The 23,105-nt window shown below is 44.9% G+C and overlaps 1 protein-coding gene across 7 annotated transcripts in view; it reads right to left on the bottom strand.

Annotated features, from left to right (window-relative positions):
* Positions 1 to 4,382: 4,382 nt before the first annotated feature.
* Positions 4,383 to 23,105, bottom strand: part of SLC15A2 (solute carrier family 15 member 2) — a 60,290-nt gene continuing 41,567 nt past the window's right edge. For all 7 annotated transcript variants that reach the window (XM_035331917.1, XM_035331912.1, XM_035331918.1 and 4 more), the window contains 11 exons: positions 21,861 to 21,893; positions 20,701 to 20,789; positions 19,333 to 19,414; positions 17,314 to 17,439; positions 16,442 to 16,606; positions 14,039 to 14,085; positions 12,764 to 12,874; positions 11,275 to 11,371; positions 8,852 to 8,998; positions 7,706 to 7,810; positions 4,383 to 6,813 (listed from right to left, as the gene is read on the bottom strand). In XM_035331917.1, coding sequence (XP_035187808.1) covers positions 6,637 to 6,813; positions 7,706 to 7,810; positions 8,852 to 8,998; positions 11,275 to 11,371; positions 12,764 to 12,874; positions 14,039 to 14,085; positions 16,442 to 16,606; positions 17,314 to 17,439; positions 19,333 to 19,414; positions 20,701 to 20,789; positions 21,861 to 21,893 — 1,179 coding nt within the window. In that variant the 3' untranslated portion in view covers positions 4,383 to 6,636. The remainder of the gene's footprint in view (positions 6,814 to 7,705; positions 7,811 to 8,851; positions 8,999 to 11,274; positions 11,372 to 12,763; positions 12,875 to 14,038; positions 14,086 to 16,441; positions 16,607 to 17,313; positions 17,440 to 19,332; positions 19,415 to 20,700; positions 20,790 to 21,860; positions 21,894 to 23,105) is intronic.

The following is a 23,105-nucleotide window of genomic DNA, read 5'->3' on the forward strand; positions in this document are numbered from 1 at the left end:
GCATTGCACACAATGTGGCAAGGTCTAGGAGACATCAGTCACCCGTGAGCTGGAAGGAGGAGCAGAAAGTGCCCACCACAGGTGGGCAGGGCTGGCCCAGGTCCCCGTGCCCAGAGGAGCAGCTCTGCTCTGCAGCTCCAGAGCCTCCAGCAACAGTGGGAGGCTGGAAAGAGCAGCCTGACCATAAACAACCTATGCTTCTGAATTATCTGCCTCCACAAGATGCGTGGGGCCACAAGAGGTTTTCACAAGAGGCCAGAGCCAAAGCAACTGAGGGCAGATGCCCTGTTAGCACCCAGATATTTGGCTCTGCCTGGTTCCTGCCCAGACACGTTGGTGCCGTGGGTGAAAAGCTTTTCTGGCCTCAGCCACGTGGGCAGCATGACACAGGACAACCCTCTTCTGCAGGTCACTTTGGCTCATTTTCCTTACACACATGGGTACGTCAAACTGGACAGGTCAAACAGACTGAACCGCATGTGCAACAAGAGAAAAAATGTATCTATAAAGTGATGCTTGCTCGATTTTGTGCCTTCAGCTGGGCTGCCAGTTGCCACACTGCTGGATTCTAGCTGCAGCTCATCATTGCTCAGACTGAATTTCTACCTTCTGGTTCAGGTTTTGACTTTCTGCAAGCATATTACAATTTTAATTAAACATTAAACCAGTGTTTTTGAGAATTTTGCTGTTTATCTTGTTGATTAAGAGTCTCTCAGGTCCTAAGTTTTACCCTAAATTTAGGTCAGTTCTGGCTTAGCCCTGCAGGATAGCTGCTAAAACTACTCATTAAAAGTAGAGAGATCAGAGTTGATCAACTGGCACTGGGAACCTGTGGCATGGCTGCTCAGCGTCCTGGCAATCTTCTGGTCTACGGATACTCGAGGCAGGCTAATGCTGATCTTCTGGTGAAACACAGCACAGAAAGAGCTGGAGGAGATGCAGCAGCTGCTTGATCCAAAGCACATTAAGAGACAGCTTGTTCGCTTCCTTATTGACCACCTGATATGGCAAGGAAGGAGAAGCTTTAAGTAAAACAATTCGTTTCCTTCATGCAATTTCTGTAACATGGAATGAGCCCTCCTCAAGGCAAAAAGTTTAAGGATCCCCCATTTTTGTCTTTCTGGGAAGCACTTTGCAAGAGATGGAAACGCGTTACAAAGCTCCAGGGAAGCAATACCACAGCTCGGACTAAGGCAGCCTCACTGATTTTTTTTTTTTTTTTTCTAAATTGCTCAGGAAACCCAAGGGCCTCGCAACATCTCCTCGTATGTGACAGGTTTATCACACGTGTTGACATGAAGGACTATAGTAAAACCAGCTGGAACCAGAAATGTTTCTTAAATGCTGTTGTTTAAATCATATCACAATAACACATGCTAAAAAAACGTGGAGCCTGGTACCATCCAAAATTCAGCAGCTGTGGTATTTGCCATGAAGCTGAACTCCCAGGTTTAAGCTGCTGTTGCTAGAAAACATTTCTTGTGGCTAGGAAAAGAAATTCAACACAGAGAGGAGAGAAGAGTATTCCTCTGCATGTGGCCCTAGCTAAATCTGCAGGTTACCATCTCCATCTAGGTCTCCATCCCCTGCTACCCCTGTCCTTAACACACCTTCGTCTGGCTTTTCTGTCCCAAGGGGAAGCCAAGGTGGTGGCTAGTGTGGATGGTGGGAACAGCACCAGGAGCACAGCCTCCTCTTCCTCCTCCTGCCAGTGCACTCTTCCTTTCACTCACTCACGTTTCACTTTCATGATAAAGCTCACACTTAGGTTGAGGAAAATCCACGTCTTCCCCCAGGGCGAACTCTGCCCTGAGCTACCTTGGCTCAGTTCCACTGAACCTCCTGAGGGGACAGCGACAGCCAAGAGGCTGGGGCTACCCCCCTTCTACAGGGGAGTTAGTGTGAGGCACCCAGGTGCCTCTGGGTGCTGGCAGCCACCTCCTGAGGTGCTCAGAGGGCTTCAAAGCTGACACCAGCTCCGGTTAGGGCAGACCAGGCAGAAACGAACCAGCATTTGTGTCACCCTGGCAAGGGAGTCAGAACCAGATCCTAAAAAAGTGACTGGACTCAGCCTAATGAAAGAACAGCTTTTCCACAGTGTTAGTGATGCTTCTTTTTCCCTTCAAAAATTAAATCACAAATGAAACACAACTTCTGGAATAAGGGGGCTGTAGGGAAAGGGAAAAGGAAGAAGGGAGCTGCAAGCCCCTTGAGCTGCACCGCTTGCTACCTAACGATGCCCTGGTGCCTCAGAAAGAAGAGGTAAGTTGAAGGAGCTCATAGCCAAGAAATTGTTTTGCTGAGTTTGAAATCTCATTTTTATGCTTATCTCATGCAAAACTGGAAGGAAGTAGCACAGGCCACACTTAAAACCTGCTAAGGGGAAAAACATGTTGGACAGCAGCCAGTGCAATTGAAGGGAAGTTTGCTGCACTAAAAGAAACTTGATCAGAACGTGTCCTTCAGAAAAACAAATGTCACACCTCCACAGCGGAGCAAACCCCTGCAATCTCCATGCAGGCTTGTGCAGCGCTGTGCCTGGAGGTCCTCATCAGCTCATTACCGTCCCTTAGCTGGAGATGATCATTTCTGCAGTTCAGCCTCCGAAACAGCTGGTGTGAGCCTCCCCTAATCAGCTGCAGGGCAAACTCCCCCATCAGCTGGGAGTCCCTTCGGTGACAGCCAGGTCTGGCCAGGCAGCAGGCTGCTATTTCCCTTCAGGGGTTCACACAGCTTTACATGCACAATCATAGCTTGGGCTTCCCCCTCTGATCCAAATTCTAAGGATCAGTAGGAGTACGTAACATTTTTCTAAAACGGGGTGTTAAAAGGCCAAGTGCCGGGTCCTGCACCTGGGGCGTAATAATCCCAAGCAGAGCTACAGGCTGGGAGATGAGTGGTTGGAGAGCTGCCAGGCGGAGAAGGACCTGGGAGTGATAGTGGACAGTCGGCTGAATATGAGCCAGCAATGTGTTCAGGTGGCCAAGAAGGCCAACGGCATCCTGGCTTGTATCAGAAATAGTGTGACCAGCAGGGCCAGGGAGGTGATCGTCCCCCTGTACTCGGCTCTGGTGAGGCCGCACCTCGAGTACTGTGTTCAGTTTTGGGCCCCTCGCTACAAGAAGGACATCGAGGTGCTTGAGCGGGTCCAAAGAAGGGCAACAAAGCTGGTGAGGGGCCTGGAGAACAAGTCCTACGAGGAGCGGCTGAGGGAGCTGGGCTTATTCAGCCTGGAGAAGAGGAGGCTCAGGGGTGACCTTATCGCTCTCTACAGATACCTTAAAGGAGGCTGTAGAGAGGTGGGGGTTGGCCTGTTCTCCCACGTGCCTGGTGACAGGACGAGGGGGAATGGGCTAAAGTTGCGCCAGGGGAGTTTTAGGTCAGATGTTAGGAAGAGCTTCTTTACTGAAAGGGTTGTGAGGCATTGGAACAGGCTGCCCAGGGAGGTGGTGGAGTCACCATCCCTGGAAGTCTTCAAAAGACGTTTAGATGTAGAGCTTAGGGATATGGTTTAGTGGGGACAGTTAGTGTTAGGTTAGAGGTTGGACTCGATGATCTTGAGGTCTCTTCCAACCTAGAAATTCTGTGATTCTGTGATTCTGTGAAAAGCCGAGTGTGGCCCTGTGCCTGTGCTGTCTGTGTATAAGAAAAAGCCAGAGACCTCTATACCCTCAACACCCCACAGAATCAGGCCTGAAATTTTCGATACCACCCTGAGTCCATCTGAAGGTGATGAAAGGGCTCCTAGGATGGATCTAAAATAGAAGTGCTATGCTGAATGTGCCATTTTGCAACCTTCCACAGCTATTGCAGGGGCAGCTCTTCCTTACAGCCCCCGGCCTGGTCCTGTCAGCATGCCCAGGGAAAACCCCTCCAAACTGCTGGTGCGTTTCAGATCGACGGCTCCAGCCAGCAAAGCTCTACAGCTGCAGCAGAGGCAGTGAGGAATGGCCCCACCAGCAACTGAGCAGCTGGATCAGAGGGGGAACTGACCTCCCACAGGAGACAACAGGCAGGTGGGGAAGGAGTAACTGCATCAGCTGCAAGAGAAACGTGAGCAGAGCCTTCCACTCCCTCTGGCAAAAGATTCCCCAGAGGGGCTGCAGCAGCAGCCCCCAGCCTCATGTTAGCACTTTATTTACAGCATTGGCTTCCTGCTTGTAACCTTCCCAACTGTGAACTGCAATTTTTCTCTCCCCAGCATTATGGCGATGGTTTGGAACACAGAGATGTTTGGAAAGGGACAATTTGGCATCAGGAGCCTAAAAAGCAGATACAGATGACATCCTAAATGTATCTTTTATGAGTTTGGAATGATTCCTTTAAATTAAACTCAAAGTGTGTGACAGCTTCTGGTAATGTCGCCAGTAAGGAAATAAAACATAAAAATCAAGAGGTTTTTGAGCCCATGCAGTCTTAAAGATCACATCCTTTGAGCACCTTGCTTTCCCTCATGCCACTCTGAGCTGTGATGCACCAAGTGCTTCCCAAGGAAAGCGTTCCAATAATTTTCAGTTGTCTTTTCACCACATATGCCCTCGAAGCCAAGCACACTTCCAAATTCAAAGATTATAAAAAATTAAATGCTCCAATAATTCTAAATCGTGTCTGTTCAGTGCTACTGGAGCCTGTCCACTCCTTCAGTTTGGGGTGTTCTGTTTTGTTTGCAGGGGGAAGAGGGGAAGAAATGCTTTCTATTAGCGCTTCAAATTGGAAGCCAGTCAAACAGCATCATAGCAGAGTGATTCAGCAGCCTCTGAGCTGATTCTCAGTGTATCATAAAACAGGATTTGGAGAACAACAATGCCTGGAGGAGAAAGAACACACACAAAGATTCATGGCAAGAGAACAATATCAGAAAGGAGCAGAGGGAATAATCCTCACTTGGCTTCTGAGGAGCAGGTCAGATGGCCTAATAGATGGCTTTCAGTGCCCTTCATTCCCCACTGAGTCGCAGGGTTCAGCTGCCCGGTTCCAGCTACCACAGCTTAATAAATGGCTCTGCATCGACCGAACCACATTAAGCGTTTCTGTGCACACACCCGCAGCCTGTTGTCATTTATCTGAGACAACTGTCCCCCTCTGGCACAAGACCCAGATGTTATTTCACAGCAGGTAGGAGCTGATGCAGAACTCATAGTGCAAGCTCATGACCATTTAGGATGGCAAGCAGAGGAAGCAATCTGAGACTGTGAGTCTTCCAGGTGCAAACCAAAACATGGGGTTTTCTCAGTCTTATTCAAGAACACACACACACAGGAGCACATTAAAGTACCAGAGATGTCAAGTTAAGCATATTCCCTAGCACCACCCTGAACAGGAGTGAAATTAAACATGTATTTCATAATATAACCAATGCCAAGTTGGAAGAGGAAAATATCATCAAAAATCTATTCTCTGTGAATCTGAAAATCCTATGGACAGCCCTTTTGTAGATTAGGCCATACCCGGCCAGCTGCAGCCTTGGAGTGGCAGAGGAAGGCAGGGGCTGGCTTGGGAGTTTTACTAGATCAGTGATGATTGAAATAGTTCTAATGCAGAACAATCACAGCTTCATGTAAGGAAGGAAAATCAGACAATTACATCACAATTCTGCTACAATATCTATATCCAAAGTTTAGTAGAGATACAGAAAATCAGGTAGAAAAAAAATCTCATATGCCATGGTCTCATTTTGTAGACTGAAGAAAAAATGATAAAGTGCATCCTTGTTTAAGTCACTGCGGGATACCTGGAGTTTTACAGAAACTGCTGCAGTGCGTCTCCCAGTAGGGAATAACTGAAGCATGAGATGAGAAAAGAGCCATACCCTAACTTGCAGTGGCAGCTATTGTTAAAGGAAATGTCCAATATAGGCTTAAGATGGCAAATAACTGTCTGGATTCCTGAAGTAAAAAAGTGTAAACCAATTCTCTAATCATGTCTAATCAAAGAATACCATCAGTCGCTGCAAACTTCTAAGAAAAAACCTGTATCAGAGAGATGGTAGCATGCATACCTTGTTCAGTAGTGTTTTGGGAATATTTGAGCCTGCAGCATTTAATTCCATGTTATTACTTCTGAGCCGGGAACTGAAAGTCATAAATCAGGGCCATTCATAATTTGCAATAATGGGGTGAAATACTCATAAGGAGAGTTACATGATGAAACCTTTTGGGATTGTAACTCTTCCAGTCCATGATGATTGCATTAAAAAAATCTTCCATCATCTCTAACATCTATTATTTCCTGATTCCTATACTGGGTTTTCATCCTTTTCCCCCAACATCACCAGCTTTTGCTGTCATCTGGCATGCCCTCCACCCTTCCTCCCTGCTGCCCTAAATATATGTTTAAAACAGAATCATAGGAAAGTATCCCTTGCTTAGGAAGATGGGCAGGTTCTAAATTACACTGTATTTACTTATAAGCGCATTTAATACCAGATGAGCTTTCCCAAGAAATTTTGCTCCGATTTCAGGACCCCTACTGTTTATATAGAGGGCTATTTTGTCCCGTTTAGATGGTGGCTACATTTTGAGTAATAAAGACTGCAGTGCTATAAAATAAAGTAACATTGTCCCCATCTTTCTTTCACCCTACCTCCTACTGAGTTTTAAAAAAAAAAAAAAAAAAAAGATCCCAACCCATGATGTGTTAGAGCTTTGTTTTCTGAGTAACGAGACTAATCATGTTTCCTCTGCTTGCGGTCTCTGTCTTCTCTTCCTTTCCTGGTAGGTCCTCTGGATCCACACTGACATAGAAATATCCCATGATGGAGAAAATAATGCACACGGCAAAGAGTAGAACAGTGAACAAGACAAATTCAGCCCACTAGGACAGAAAAAGAAAAACAAACAAACAAAAAAAAAAAAAAACATCAGGTCAGGAGACCCCAGACTCTCAGTCCAGAGATTTCTTCTTTGCACTTCCAAGTGCTTCTCAAAACACTAGGTTAAAGTTACTTCCCCGCATCCAAGACTGCTCACAAGGTAGAAACTTTCTCATCCTGTTTTCTGGTAAGCCATGTGCACATAGTGTAACGATGAATATATGCACTATACCTTGAAACAGACTGGTTACATTGGGCTAGTGTCATTAAACCTTTTCTTACAAATCTGCCCTGACTGGAGCACACCTGCCTGGGCTTTTTGCCCACAAGATGCCTTTGGAAGAGGCGATTTCCCGTTAGCCAAAACCAAGCCCCAGTTCATACCTTCATGCCATCACCCCAGCAGTCTGACAGCCCGAGTGAAACAACCTACACAAAACAACCTCCTGGTGCAGAGCCGAGGATCTCGGGCTGCCACAGGCAGCTGGCCCCAAGGATTCCCCAGTGAGACACCTGAGGAGGCTGACTGCCCACTGGACTAGCTGGGTGAAGGCAAGCTGCCTTGGTAAGCAACAGCAACACACGGCTGGTATCACCTCCAGGCTCCAGGCCCAAATACAGCCTGCTTGCCTAGAGCTGAGCTCCGGCACTACTATCTATCACAGTCTGTCTCACTGCCACTGGGAGGCCTGGGGAGGCCCACTGCTCCAGAGAGCAACGTTGCTAGGGGCTAAGCAGAACCCTGGCTGGAAGGAAGCTGGGGCAGACTGCCAGCACCCCGTGCAGGAGCCTGGGGCTGGGCAGAGAAGCTGTGTCTCCAGAGCACAGGCATCCAGAAGCACCACCCAGGGGCGGTTTTAAAGCATTGGCTCTGTTGAAAGTGCCGAACCATACCTGTGCCATTGGTGCAGCCTGGGCAACAATGAGCACAAGGGTATTCCCAACAGCCACCGTGAGCAGCCAGCCTGCTTGCAGCACCGACTTCATGCTGGCTGGAGACTGAAAAGAGGAGAAGGGTCTGGTCAGTACCTGTAGTGCTCTGCCTGTATGCCCAGCTCCCCCCCCCCCCCCCCCCCCATGACATCCTGCCAGGTACAAGCATCCCTGGACCCAGCCTAGGAGGAGATGGTGGAATTTCCTCTGCACAGTGCTTCCTCTGTACTTAAGTCCTACAGCTGCATATAATGAGGTTTCAAAACATGTCATCCATAACATGAAGAAGGAAAAGTCACTGCTGTTGCAGAGCTGGATCACCCCCGACCTTCATCAGCTGAAACTGTAAAATCAGGAAGCCCAGGGGCTCACACAACAAGTTCTGAATCTTGGAGCCTGGTGCCCTGTGGCTGCACATCTTTGGAAAAGAGGCTAGATCCTGATGTTAAGCTTCCTGATGATGTAAGGTTTTCTATATTTCACAACAGATTGTCCCACTGGATTAATCACCCTCATTAATAAACATCTGCAACGTACTCCCCAAGGACAAATGTGAGTAGCTTCTGCTTTTTGATCTTGCAATATCTCGGTCCTCTCTGCTCATAAACCTTCTCCCCAGACAACCTAGTACACCACAATCAAATTATCCACTGCATTCTCATTACCCCTTCAATCTCTCACCTTAAAGCAGGTTCCAAGCCCCCATGCTACCCTGTAGTCCTTGAGGTACTTATGCATTTTTTTCACTGAAAAATACATACTCAAAATATTTAGGGAAAAACTTTCTTGCTGGGAGGAAAAAACCTGGCATTACAGTATTCATAGCTTTCCCGTTAAAATTAACTTCTATCCATTTCTGTTCTGTTTTCTCAGCTTTACCAGAAAAGGGGTTTCCTGAGTATAATTGAGAAAAGCTATCTTCAGAGTATGAATGAATTTAGCTTGAAGGCACCCAGCAAGCTGCTTTATAATCCTACTTTTAACTGAAGAACAGATAACATTGTTAGAAAGCCTAAGTCATGCCAAAGGATGTATTGCAAGTCAATGGCAGATGCTGGAATAAATCCCAAAGTCTAATTGTAAGCCTCTTATCTTTAAGTGGAGTACCTGAGAATAGGAGAAGGCCAGACCCGTAATGGAGAACATCACTTCTCCAGCAGATATTAGTAAGTATTGTGGTAACTGCCAAGCCATATGGACACTATTGGCTTTGATGTCTTCTGACTTCCATGTCTTAACAGCATCTCCAGAAACCTAGCAGGAAAATAAAGGCACATTGATTAGCTGCCGAAAGATCAGATCCTTCCTAGCTTGGTCTGCAACAGAGAATTTATTAAAATGAAGCTTAAAGCAAAGACAGAAACAAAGCTCTGACCTGGAAGCAAACTATGGGTCTGATCCCTGCCGTATCCAAGCCTATTGGGAGTGGGCTGACTCCTATTGCACAGGGCACAGCTGGCAGCATGCAAATGTCCCAGCTAGCACACGGGCTGCGAGAGCTGCGTGAGTTACTGCAGACTGGAAATGCTCGTTCCACCTACATGGCCACTGTTTCCATTTCATCTGCGCTGTGCAACTCCCCTACTACAATGGTGATGCACAAACAAATCCATTTCAGGAATTCAAAGAGTAGCATAGGCTGTCCCGTATCAGGTGTATTCAGATAGTCAACGTAGCTGTATTCCTAATTCCTTTTGTTTGCTTTCCTAGGTGTAATTAGTACTGCCGCTGATGCACAGGGAGTCAGAGAGATTTGACAAGCAGTGAGGAAAACACTGGGTCGAAATGACTTCAGGCAGAAAACCTCATGTTTAAGGAGTATTATGGGAAAATACAAGGGATGTTTACGAAATGCACTTGATCACCATGCAGGGCGGCAAATCAAGGGAGTGTATTTCAGAAGGCTAAAAGAGGAGAGCTCTTTAGCCCATAAACAAATGTCACAAGCACCATACTATAACCACACACTGAGGAAGGTTGGGTAGAAGGCAGCATCCCCATGATTTAAGTATTAGAGTTCAGCCACATTAGCAGACTAATGTATTGGATTCTTGGTATTGGATGTAGCACTCCCAGCAGAGGAGCAGGGCACAGTACAAATCACTGCAACAATTAAAAATTATCTTGGCCTGGAGCAAACTAACTCTCTACAGAAGAATGAAACTACAGGACAAGAGATGGAAAACCAGAGGCCCAGAGGGGCTGAGGCACAGAGCTACCCCTGAGCAGCCACAGCTACGAAAACTATGAAAAGGATTTTTGTAGATAGGACCACAAAGTGGAATCCTTACCCACAGCAATGTGGGATGCACCTACCTCACCTGGCCCTGACTCAGCTGTGTTACTGGAGGCTCTGGGGCAATATCCTTAGTCTAATATTCTTCATGAAACTAAACTCAGCTTCTCATCTGGGGAAAGAGGCTTGCTGCCACAGAGGTAGGGTCTGGCCCATATCACTTCAAGTGTGTGTGTTTTATGTACATAAATCTCTGCACTCACAGATGGCAGCATCTGCCTGTTCCCTCCAGGACTGTGCATCCCATTCCAGCTACTGGAGTTAAAAAAAAAAAAAAAAAGCCAGGTGTTTTGCAGCTATGTTTTTCTCCCTACATATTTGGACTCCACAGACACGAACAGATTCCATTAATTGCCCAACAGGGAGATGTTATTGCCAGGGAGTAGCTGACAGCACTTTGCTCTGCTCATCACAACACAGTAGCCAAAGCCCCAGAGGGCAGCTTAGCAGTGTGTCCTGTCAGACCTGGTTTGTCTGTGAGCCCATGCAGTGGAAAGGTTAAAGTGGGTACTAAGCTGATCACGTTCATCTCCGTGGCTCCTGCCAGCTGGACCAGAGCTGGAGCAGCACGCCTAAGAAGCTGGCAGGCAGGCAAAGGATTCCACCCTCTCTGCGATGTTCATACCCCTGGGTTGTTCAGAAAGCCATGCCTTGACTTTACACTAAGCTCCAAATGAGCTGTACAGGATGAGAGAAGGAAAAGCAGATGAACAATCTCACCAACTTCCATCAGCACTTTGCCCTTTTCGTCTTCCCATGCATGTCTGCAAGCCTTGGAAGATCAGCCTTCAGGTCAGTAAGTGAAATGTGAGGATAAAGCAAACTGTTTCTGCAGAGTTCCTCAGGTGTGAGGTATTACCAGGTACAGTATTTTAGAGACCACGAGCAGTGTTAGTTCTTGGCAGTGTCTGCAGTAGCTCTTTGCAATGTGCTGGCACAAACTGCAGGCCAAACAATTTTATATCGAGGATTTCCATCAAGGAAAATACCTTACTTCTTGTGTAGCTTGCAAGATCTGGCAAGATCACAGCGTAAGGTGGACTAAGTACCCATTCTTTTTGCTGGTATAAGTGCCAAAACCTTCTACTAGCCCTTGAGTAATGGACTGCCTTCAAATGGCTACTGCCCAGTTCTTGCTGAGTGGAGAAATCAAGTGAAAGCCACCAACATAAGAACAAAAGTACTGCCAGAGACCAGAGCAGAACACACTTACTACCATCACAAGGTCACTTACATTAGTTACCACAACAGTGTACGATGCACCGAAGTCAAGCAGCCCGAGGTCCAGGGTGAATTCCCCCATTTCAGTTATGCATTTTCCGTTGTTGTATCTAGATACAAGGATGAAGCACAGTATTTTCTGGTTATTCTTACAGACAAAGAGCACAAAGCACAGCTAACAAAAATGCCCCTACAATGGTCTAGGGAGGATGAATGATGTAAAGCTGCAGTCATGTTAATGTCAGAGGACCTCTAGAGTTCTTGCCATATTTACCTTCCAGAAACACTTAGACACTGACTAGAGTTCACCTAATAACCCAGGCTATTAGTAGCATTTTTAAATACTGCTTCTTCCTAGCATGGATTTCTCTTTGTCCCCTAGATTTATTTTACTTTCAAACTTTCCTTCACTCCTTTAGGAACCAGACACTTATCTAGGGCCTGACAAGTTAGTCAGGCTCAGGTAGCCTTCAGAAAATCAGAGGTTCACACCCACAAGCCATGTTGCTTCCATTCAATAGAACAAGTTAGCCATCGTACTTGTTCTTCTGATTCTGAATGTGTAAAATGGCACAGATGCTCAGCAGCATTGCCACAGTGGTTGCTACATCCTTCTAAATTGCAGCAATAAGTATCTTGGATGGAGCTGATGCAGAGAAAAGCCATGAGGCTTTTGAAACATTGTAAAGGCCAGAAATATCCTCCAGGAGCAAACTCCAGTGCTGCCAAACCAAGGCCATATGGAGCTTCTGTCTAACAAGCCCAGTCTACAAAGCCATGTGATGTTACTTGATGTTACCAGACCACATACCAACACTTTGTGGCCTGGAATATGAATTGGTCTTTCTCTGAGAGCATCCTAACAAGAAGAGCTCAGGCCTGAGAGAATATCAAAATAGAGCAGGTGCCACATGGCAGAGGGGACTTTTCCTTAGGGGACTCCCACCTTACTTTGCACAGGAATGGACATTCTCTTCCCTCCAACCCCATGCACAATGTGAATAATAGGTCAGAGAAAGCTAAGCCCTGTATTTGGATTTCTAAAAGGTTTTTGGGTTCCCAAGATTCCTTTGACCTGGCTCTAAGAAAATCATTGCCTAAATTAGGATGGCATTATACTCATGTCATAGCAGAAATGTTTTCAAGCTCTGTTCCCAGTGATTTTATCTTAACAGAGCAATAACAGCCATGGGAAGGGAACTATCTCAGGCACTGTTTGGAACTTGAGTTTATTCAACTAGATATGCACAGAGATACTGATCTGCTATCCTTTGACTTGGACACTTTGCAGACTTTATGCACAGTGCTTCTGTACACACACAAGTGGTCCAGGGCACCTGCTCTGCACAGAGACAACAATTTTCCGTTTTCACAAACATCTGCCCACAAAACCAAATGCCAAGACAACGGTAATGAAATTTTTGTTATGTGCCTGAGAAAAGCCCTATGGTACCCAAGGGAAGGCTTCTACAAGGACCTTCAGCACAACAAGGGAAACTTACTTGTCCCTCTCTAGCAGCAAGTACTCAGAAACACCATAGTTTTTCTGAACAGCAACAAACTGTTTGCTGTCAATGGTGAGGTTGACATCTTGGCTCAAACCATTAATGAATCTGCAATGAAAGCATATTAGGTTGTCACACAGGGTAGGAGAAGCACAGCATTAGACACTTTAGAAGTGTACTCTCTATCCCAAAGCATTCTGTAAGTCCATAGGCTTACAGAAGTTTGTCCTGCAACCTACCAAAATATTAGCTTGATTCATTGCCTGGTTTTTCAATAAAAGATTAGCTTCCCTATTGCTGTGTAATTTTCCCCTCTTATTTTCTCCCCTGTCAAATTGACCCCCACTTCTTGTGAGGTAGAACTTAACAGCAATCTCTTCTCAGACACCTTCAGAGATTCCCCTGCATCTGATCAAAAGGACAGAGCCCCAGTGCCCCCCAGGAAACTATAAAGGTGGGAGTCCTGATGGGTGTGTACACCATGCTGGAATACTTTCCAAGGAGTTTCTGCTAGTAGGAAGGAGTTTTTTAGCAAAATAACATGTTTTCTTCAAAACAGTCTTCCATGGGAAAGCACAGACTTGGGGCTGTTAGTGAAACCAAGCACTTTTAATTTGATCTATCTATGTTTTAAAATATTTTGTTGTTTAGTTTTGAAACGGAGGGGAAATCCCTGAAGATAGGCAAGTGCCTTACAAAAGTAACTTTAGAGGGGAAAAAAGAAGGATGTCTTCTTAGTTAAACCTCCTCGCACATTTTTGAACAGAAAGTTCTGGGATTCTGTCAAAAATGCTCACAGGAAAATACAAAAAGTTCCTGGCTGCTGGTATTGATCAATTCCCCAAGGTGCTGTTTAGAAGTGTGCAGTAGAAGCCTTCACAAATACGGGGCTATGAACATACTGTTCTCGCTGTATCTGCTTCAGTACAAATTTGTACCTGAGGTCAGATGAGATAAGTGAATGTCATGGGCTGGGACAGTTTGCAGAGGACAAATGGCAGCAGCTCCTTTCTAGATTGCTTCTTCCCTTTCTTTCCCAAAGAGATGGGACACAGGGAGATGAATTTATCACCCTCCCAAGGAAGGGGATCTTCTACGTGTGGGAGGTGGCACACGCTGAGCACTCTGACACCTGAGTTTTTCCTTGCAGGAGAAGCGTGGACTAGACTCTAACCCAAGAACACCTAGGCTATGGTGCATACAGTTTGTATTAGACAAAAGCAGTTTCCCTCACCCCACGTCCCTTGAATCCTCAAAAAGAGCCATTCGTACCTAACAGCTGCCAAACCATTTTCTGGCTTTGCTTTCAAGTCTGTAATCTAAAGAGGGGAACAAAAAAAAAAAAATAAAATCAAATATTTGCATAAATACTGCCTGATCAACAATGTGTAAGAGAAATATCTGTGCCTGTGGCATTACACGTGTTACAAAGCCTGTGGAAATTGACTGGACTCTCACATAAGCTTTATATCAGGCCACAGAAGTGAAGCCTTGGTACAATGAAACCAATCGCAAAATTTCAGCTCCACCAAGGGCTTAAGATGAGATTGTATGTTCTTTCTCACCTCCTGTATAACACAAGCTACAGAGTTTCAGCCAGTTATCCTTCTACTGAGGCACGTAACACCCTCTAAAATAAGTATTTGTCTCAATCTGAAGATAGCAACAGAGCATTATCCACATTAACTTTTCAGTGATTAATTACAACTAAACACAGGTGCCATATTCCTACAAAACCAGCAAATTGCCTAACTTCCAGAGCTTGAATCTTGGCTTACTCGTTGGCTTCACAGAGCCTAAAGCCAACAGGGAACATGAGGTTACTATTCTAATCATCATGCATCACTCACGTTTTCCCTGACCTTCAGTACGCAAGAGAGAAAAATGTCTCATGGAGCAGGCAGAGAGCAGGAGACACCACGGTGCACTGATCTATTTCATGGTTGCAATCTCTGCAGGCACATCCTTGGATTGGCAACCTGGTTGCCAAGTTTTCTAGCCCTTTCTTCACGCTTTCTTCCTGGTGTTAAACCATGTGCTTCTAAGCAAGGATCCAAAATTTCAGTATCCCTATAAAATGTCTATTCTACTTCAGTGTGATATGCTGATCCAGAAATAATATATGCCCTAAATAATAAATAGCCATAGTGAATAACAAATGTCGGAGCAATAAATAATAAACAACAACATCATTTCTTTCAGCAGGATGCACATGGGGATTAACACTCCAGTTCATTGCAGGCAGGCTAGACAAATTATTACTCACTTTCATCAATGATCCCCAGAGCTCTCAAATTCATTTGCTGCCCACTCAACCACCCACAAAGGAGAAGAAACCAGTTTCAGATTGGATCCTTCCAAGAAAGCATCCTCACCTGAGTGGAGGAGCCAAATCCAGCATGGGTTTGGGGGAAACGAGCATGGTCCATGGCCACTCCAGGACAAGCCCCATAACACAGCAGTGATGCTGCCATTGCCTGCCTCGTGTTGCAATGTTAGACAGTATGATTTACTACACTGTCTTCCACACCTCCCTCATCTAGTGCTGAGAATGACAAGTCAATAGCATCACCCAACAGCACTGCATGGAAGCCTGCCCATGCCAGGGGTAGGCATTAATTCAAGCACAGGCTAGATAGCTGGGGCAGCACAAAGATGTACTGAGGTTCAGAGGTTGCTTTGCTTCATCCTGTCTCAGGCTTTCTCCTCACAGAGAGTGTATGAGTATCAGTTTCTAAAGGAAACAGCATACAATCATCAGGGTCTCAGGGAAACTTAACAGCACTGTGTGAAAATGAGCCCCAGGTTCCAAACCATAAAACAGAAGGGAAAAAAAAAAAAAGGAAAAAAAAAATCTTGAAACTCTGCATTTTTAAAACCAATTACACGATTCCTACTACACAGTACTGAAAGCCTTTGCAGTGGCAACTCTGCAAGGCAGGAGGCTGAGAAATTGCTAAGAGAATAAGAGAATTGGTGTTTCAGCATGAGGACAGATTCTGATGGCATTTACACATACATACACACCTACCACAATGTGGAATGACACCATACATTTTAAGAGAGCTTCTTGGCACACAGCTGCATTCAGAAGATATCAGAATCTGGCCCTACATATCCCATATACGTCTCTACAGTTATTGCAGCAATACACAGAAGTCCAAACAAAGGCGGTTCTGCAGCACAGCCGGAAATGAGCTTAATCATTTATTCTGTTCAACAAAACAAATGGGACTTCTGTGCTTTTTCACTAAACACTTGCAATAACTAAGCTCAGAGTCATTCCTCTGATGCTTTTATTTCGTGCCCAGCCCTAGAGCCTCTTTAACATCTTTGCTTTATAGAACCATCTTTTGGGGAAAATCTCTGGTTCTCTGCTTCCTCAGCTTTCACAAGCTCTGCTGCCCAGCAGGCATGACTCTGCTCTCCCACTGCAGCATTCACTGGATTAAAGTGTTCCTAGCAACTCTCAGATGCCATAATGCCTCTATTAATCAACCAGCAGAAACGTGTACAGATCCAGTGCCGCTAGCTAAGAAGTCAGGTTTAGAGCATCTGAGAGCAATCAGACAGACACTGCAACTGAGCAAATGAATTAATGAGCCTATTACCCCATTACCCATTGTATCATCACATTGAATTAATACTTTATTTACACTTCACTCCCACACTCACTAGGCGACTTGATAGACTTCCTTCTGCCTCAAAAACAATTAAGCTGTATACTGATTTTTCCTTCGCGGTGTAGTTAAAAGTGAGAGACAATCCTTGATGTTGCAGGATGAAGTGAAGGTTCTGTTGCTCGCCATTCAATATCAAATTTGAGTACTCAGCTGGGTTCTGTGGGGAAAGAAAAAAAAAAGAGAGAGAGAGAGAAAAAAAAGAACTTGGTTACACACTTTCTTCACATGAGAAAGGCTTCAGGATGGTCAGCTCAGAGCTTAGTGCAGCTTCCCTTGCCAGTTGTAACCCAAAGGCCGGGGAACCTTCTATACACACAGCTACCCTTTCCCTGGCCCTGCTCTGCCCCAGTGAAACCATACCTAAAATGTGGCTGGCAGCTGGTGGCTAACGGCCTGCTGTTCTGAGACCCAGAGTAGGCTGGCCTGGAAGTAATCTGGAAGCTGAAATAGGAAACAAGTTGCAGTGCCCATATCCAGTTAACTACCTTCCCCTTTCTTTCCATCTTTGCAGGTAAATACTTTTCAGATGCCATCCAGATCCCAATAGCAATGTCTGGATCGTGTCTGAGCACTGAGAGATTTGATCTGAATGGCTCGTATTGGGACATTCCTTCTTTATTCCTAATTCTAGGTGAATGTGCTTAGCTATTTCATCCTTTGTCAAGAAAATACTTCTCCAAACCTTCCCTTTCTGTCTGGTCAGAGATAGTGTGCTCCTTCTGCAGAGCCATTTCCATGCACTTCTAAGGTGGCAGAGAGCAAGCTCTAGCATCTGGGGGTTTTATTGTTAAGTGCCTGAAAAAAAGCCCACCCTTTTTTCAATGGGATGCAGGTCAGGTGTGCCATCCCCACACACACACTTACCTGAAAAGCCTCCACAGGCTGCTGAAATAGGTCCTGGTCTTGGATTGTCACTTGAACAGGGTTCTTTGCCAAATTCAGGACTTGAAATAAACTTTCTTTTGGGACAAGTTGAGGCATATCGGTTTCCTAATTAAAATAAAAGGCTTTAAGTGCCATCTGTATGCTTTATTAGTGTTTTAATAACTCTTCCTTTTTAGTCATAATAGTCTTCCTCTCTGTAATGACACTTTTCCATCCCTTTTTCATCAGAAGTTGCACTGAGAGAAAACTGAGCATAAATCTTATTTAGGGAGGCTTCCCTGGAGTAGCTCAATGGCCAACCTACCCTTCTTCACAAAGGCTGCTCTTCACACCACTAAACGTAGAGGCTACGTAACTGCTGGGCAGGTAGAACAGTGTCACTCTCTCGTTATACAGTTCCCAAGTGCCTGGATTTAACCAAGTGCCATATCAGAAAGGAAGAATTGTGATCAATTTCAAAAGCAGGGACCAGAATACTTGTTTTCTCACTGCAGTCGGTGACTGGGAAAAGAATTAGGCCAGAAGCTAAGCAGTTTTGGAAATCCCAGTCTAGCTCCATGTCTGTAGTTGGTGTTTTTGCATCACTTAACACCATGTTACCTCAGCACAGACCTTGCTCCCTGTGTTCTAGGAAAGGGAAGATAATGCCTGCAGTACACAGGTATCTCTCTCTGCCAGGAGTCTTTTCCTAGAAAGAATACTTCAATCAATGTCAGCCTTGTACTGCAGATCTAAAACTATATTTTTTTTTTATTTTGTTGAGGTTTTATGTTTTGTTGCTGTTTGTATATTTTCTTTTACTTTTTTTTTTCCCTCACTTTATTTTCAGGTAGCTGCCAGGAATAAATAAGAGCTATCATTTTTTTTCTATCTCATCCTGTAACTCAGGTAAGGCAGTCAGGGTAACTTGAACCTAGCTTGGAGGGGAGACACCATCAGAAAAGATAGGGTGACACTGTTTTCCATGTATTTCCCAATATTAATTTTCAGCAAATCCCACTACTGTGGCTTTTCACTACCCACAGCAAGCCAAGGCGGGCCATCATGTGTCCCTCTTTGCTGAAGCTTTTAGTGGCCTTCAGGGTAAAATTTCCATGGATAGGCAGGGAGCAACATCCAACTCATCGTGCCTCTGTCTGGATGAGATGCCCACAGCCAGAGTAGACTTTCAGTGCTCACAGAGAGCTGTTGTGGCTGGCAATGAGAAAGTTTCATTGCTCAAGAGAAGAGATCAGAAAGGACCTCAGCCCACAGTCTCATTGCAATGGGAGACTCATCCATAGATTCATCTGAGGAGCCAGCAAATATTAATCCAGGGCTGTGTGCCAGCCATGCTGTAACAGAACGCTTTAAGTATACATGGAAAGCTTTAAAAATTAATCCTACAGTATCTTTCTTAAGCCAAAGGTCAGCCAAAGTTTGCACAAAGCTGGTTGCGGGCCAGAAACAAATGGCACAAATCTGCAGGGGCTAACATTGAATTTACAAGAGATTTGCTGGCTTTCTGTCTGGGGATGGCCAGCAGCCCCTGGTGTCCATGACTGCATTCATCTGCATCACTGGAGAATGAATTGGTTGTGTAATAAACACATCCCCACCCAAAAGAGAAAAGGAACAAAATAAACCGAAACAGTAAAATAGAGGCAATCTACAGCAAGAAATAGAAGAGAGACCAGACTACCTTTTGGGAATTAATCTCTAGCATTAACTAGGTGTCTGTCAAGCACTGGTGATGGAATTATAGAATATAGACCAATACAGGTGACTGGCACAGCAAAACTGCAAAGAGCAGAAAAAGAGAGAGACAAAGACACAGAAAGACAGACAGACAGACAGACAGAATTTAAATTAGCAACTGGATCAGTATGTTCAGTTGTAAAGAACAAACTGAAAGTGACAGTCCAGGATCACAACAGGTAAAGGATTATCCAACAGGCATCAATAAAACACCCCAGGGAAAGCCAGGTATTTTTGAGGAATCTCTTGTGCTATACATACATTAATTTTGACTTCTACAATAGCTGCAAGTCCAAACGCCATCCCTGCAAGGATCATACCTGTTGCCATTTTCTTAATAGGCCTATGGAGCAAATGAAAGAGGTGCCATTAAGAAAAGAAAGTAATTTAAAATATAAAATATAATTCCTCAGAGCTTAAGATGTGCCAAAACCACATAATAAACCGTCCAACAGGTGGCACTGGGGATGACGTGCTGTTTAAATTGCCAATCATTTAACTTAAAACGATTCTATTTTTCTGTATGAGGCCAGCACTGAGGCCAATTAAAAGTGATATGCCATGAAAAAAGTTCTGTGCTTGCAAGTTGCATATAATCTTGTTCCTAGCTCTTCTAGTGGGAGTTGCTCATGGCATTAAGTTAACCTGTGATGTTGGAAGGAGCACTAGAAATGACACATCTTCAAGTCTCTTTTGGGAAAGGCAAAAGATAAGTAGCATGCTATTTAGCAGCAGGAATGAAGAGCAGAAAAAATGTATAGTTTTTGTCATCAGCATTTCTGACCATCTGTGTCATCATTCTGGGTTATTTCTCCTGCCAATAGATTTACATTTCTGGAGAATAAGGAGCTTGCTTCTGAAACTGGTGCAGAACTAGTACAACTCTGCCAGAGTTATGTGAGACAATCTGATATAAAAGGGTGTAAAGTAGGTCCAGAAAGGCAGGTCCACTGAGCTGTTGAGATTTGAAACAAACGTGGATCTAGATTCTGTGGTTCTGAGGAATGGTGTTAGAGCACACAAACTTGGTTTGTTTCAGCTAGATCTGCACTGGCAGGTGCACATAACTTACTTCCACTGCTAAAGGGCATCAGTCCGCAGAGGCAGACTAGAGATACTCAGAAGTAACACACACACCAAATGCATAAATTGGGGCTCAGAAACAACCATTTTGCTCTAGAGTTTCTCACCAGTTCCTATCCTAGTGTGGAACCTGCCTTCACAAGACCACACACAGCCCATGTGGGACAGTGAGTTTGGCCCTCTGGGAGCTTCAGGAAGGGAATTATTTAACAATGATATTAACAATTATTTATTATTAACAATTAACAATGATATTAACAATTATTTAACAATGAGAAAAGGTGAAGGACATGTTGATCAAATTCAAAAGGGACTGTTCATATCAGCCTCGGGGAAAATCCATTGATAGAGCAGAATCTAACACCATTGAATTTTCCCCTCTGGAATTTCCAGGGCCTACAGAAGATGGTGATGCTGCCAGAGAGGCAGAAGCAAGTAGTGGGAAGGGTGAATAGAAATTTGTGTTTCTTCTTAAAAGCTGTTCTTCTGCACACTTGCTGCAAAAGAGGAAGAACTGAGGTATCCGCATTGTCCCCAAGTACTTACGTGAAATTAAATTTGCACATGCTTATCAGAGGGTAGAGCCCAAGGTCAAAAATTGGGATGAAGACAAGAATAAGAAGTGGATTTAAGAACTGCAATACAAAAGAATGGGAGTTTAGTGACTAGAAAGCAACTTCCAGTAATTAAACTCATAAAGCACTGTCCTCCAGAAATAATTCCATTAAATAAAGGACATGAACAAACACTTTCAAACCTCCTTTAAAAATATAATCACAGTTTGCAGTTTGACGGCTTCTGCAATTTAGGTTTCACAGCCACGAATACATTTTGTTCATATCCTCCTCTCCAAGAGGTAAGCAAGCATCACCAGCCCCATTTCCCTGAAGAGAGAACTGAAGCATTATGTTTTTAGAGAGTACAAAACCTGCTGAAATGGAGGCAGGCAACCTTAGGGGCTGTGGTGGGACCTTACAACAGATCAGCAATAATGGAAACATCTTGGGACTTGAGCAAAATCCCAGAGGAACAGGCACTGTTTTGTGAGATTGCCAATTTCTCATACTTGCACACAGCACGGGAGCCCCCCAGGAACTGCATTTCTCCTGGGAGGGCAGAGCTTGTCTGCCAGTCTGCAGTGGCTGAGCAAGAAAACAGAGAGCGACGGGAGAACAAGCAGAGAGAGATGCTCAGTCTCAGCTCTGAAGGACGATTTTAGGGGAACAGAACAGCCTTGTATTTCTTCAGAGCTGTTCAGTGTAGGAACTGTAATCAACTGTGACAATATGGCACCATGTTAGAGCCTTCACATTTTCATTTGCCCTGCAGGAAGGGAGGGAGGAAACATATTTCAGGTGTAATGCTGATCCCACTGCAGAGCCATGTTAGAAAGATACAGTTTGTATCCTCCACATGCCAGCACTAGTTCAAGAGCTATTACAGTGGCATATTCCCCCACACCTCTGCATTATTCTGCAGGATTCAACCTCTGTGTTAGGATAACCTTGGGGTCTTCTGAACATCAAGGCAATAAGCTTGCTTTAGAGCTAGCGAGCAGTAAGCAAGAGTCCACAGCACACTAGTTACCAGGAGCACTGCTATTATCTTCAAAAGGAGCAGAAATGGGCCACTGGTCCCAGCAGAAAAATAAGAATGAGAGAGAAAAGGAATTTTGAAAAGAATTTCCTACCCTGAAGTATTTTTACCTGCATTTGGTCAGGCTGAAGGACATATATTCCCTGAAACAAAAAGACATTCCAAGTGATTCATAAACACCATGATAGGACAGTGTACGTGGTTGATGGCAAATAAGCAACCAGCCCACAGGATAGGCTTTAGCAGCAAAGGTGGTTTCCTCAAATGTTTTTCGTTGACACTTGACACTTGTCATCTAAAGACAAATAGTGTGATAAGAATCATTTTGCAGAAGCAAGCTGCGCTCAGCCCTTGATATATAGCAGCTGGGACACCGCCTGTCACTGGTACCGAAACCCATCTTTCAGACTGGCTGAGCCCTGACCTAGGTGAGTGGTGAGGAACAGGCATGTTAGTGTCCAAGCTGGGACCTGAATCCAGAGCTTCCTCCCTCTGCTTCTCTAAGAGAAAAGCCCAAATCCTGCTAGAGAATGCCCTCAAGGTTCAAGACCTCTGAGCTCTGTTGGCATTTGTCCCCAGCACCCCAAAAGGACAACAGAAGAGCACCCCTGAGCCAGTAGGCTGTACAAACACCCATTTCTTCCCTCCATTTGCCAAAGGCACCAAACAGGCTTTGGTCAGCTGTTCAACTGTGACTTCTTAGTTTGAGGCAAGAGTACTTAAGGTTTTAGGAGCTGCTTCACCCTTACACCACAGTGCTTAGCCCCTGCAATTGGGTGAGGCCAGCAGGGATGGATGGAGGGACCCCAGTCCCCAAAATGGGCAGATGAGCTGTCTCCAAGCAGGGGCTGGCATTTGTCTGAACCCCACACTACGCTTTTCATTTGAAATTAAGATGAAAAGAAAAGAGAAAAACATTAGGAAGGAAACAGTACCTTTCTGAGAAAGCACTGTGGGGATTTGTCTCCTGTCTGCTAGGCTTGCCCTGAGCTGAATGTGGAATGACTACCTGTCTCTGCTGGCAGCTGCCTCCTGGGAGAGTAAAAAGCACTGGGCACAGCAAAGAAGCCTTGCAATTAAAAGTTATAAGGCAAATACCTTCTCCCCCTTCTACTCTGTGTACACTACACAAATGTGCCTTTAGGAAACAAGCCTAAAACATTTCATCTCACATTAAATCACTCCCTGTTAACTCCAGCCTTCCTAGCTGAGCACTTTGGCTGGAGAGGGCACAAACATGGAATTTTGCAAACACAAACTCCAACAAGCCTAACAATGAAATCGCTAAATGTTGCAGTTCATTTTCACCTTCATGGGTTGGGGCAGCTCATCATGGATATTGAGAGGGAATGAGA

This window comes from Oxyura jamaicensis, chromosome 7 (genome assembly GCF_011077185.1).
Source record: "Oxyura jamaicensis isolate SHBP4307 breed ruddy duck chromosome 7, BPBGC_Ojam_1.0, whole genome shotgun sequence".
Taxonomy (NCBI): domain Eukaryota; kingdom Metazoa; phylum Chordata; class Aves; order Anseriformes; family Anatidae; genus Oxyura; species Oxyura jamaicensis.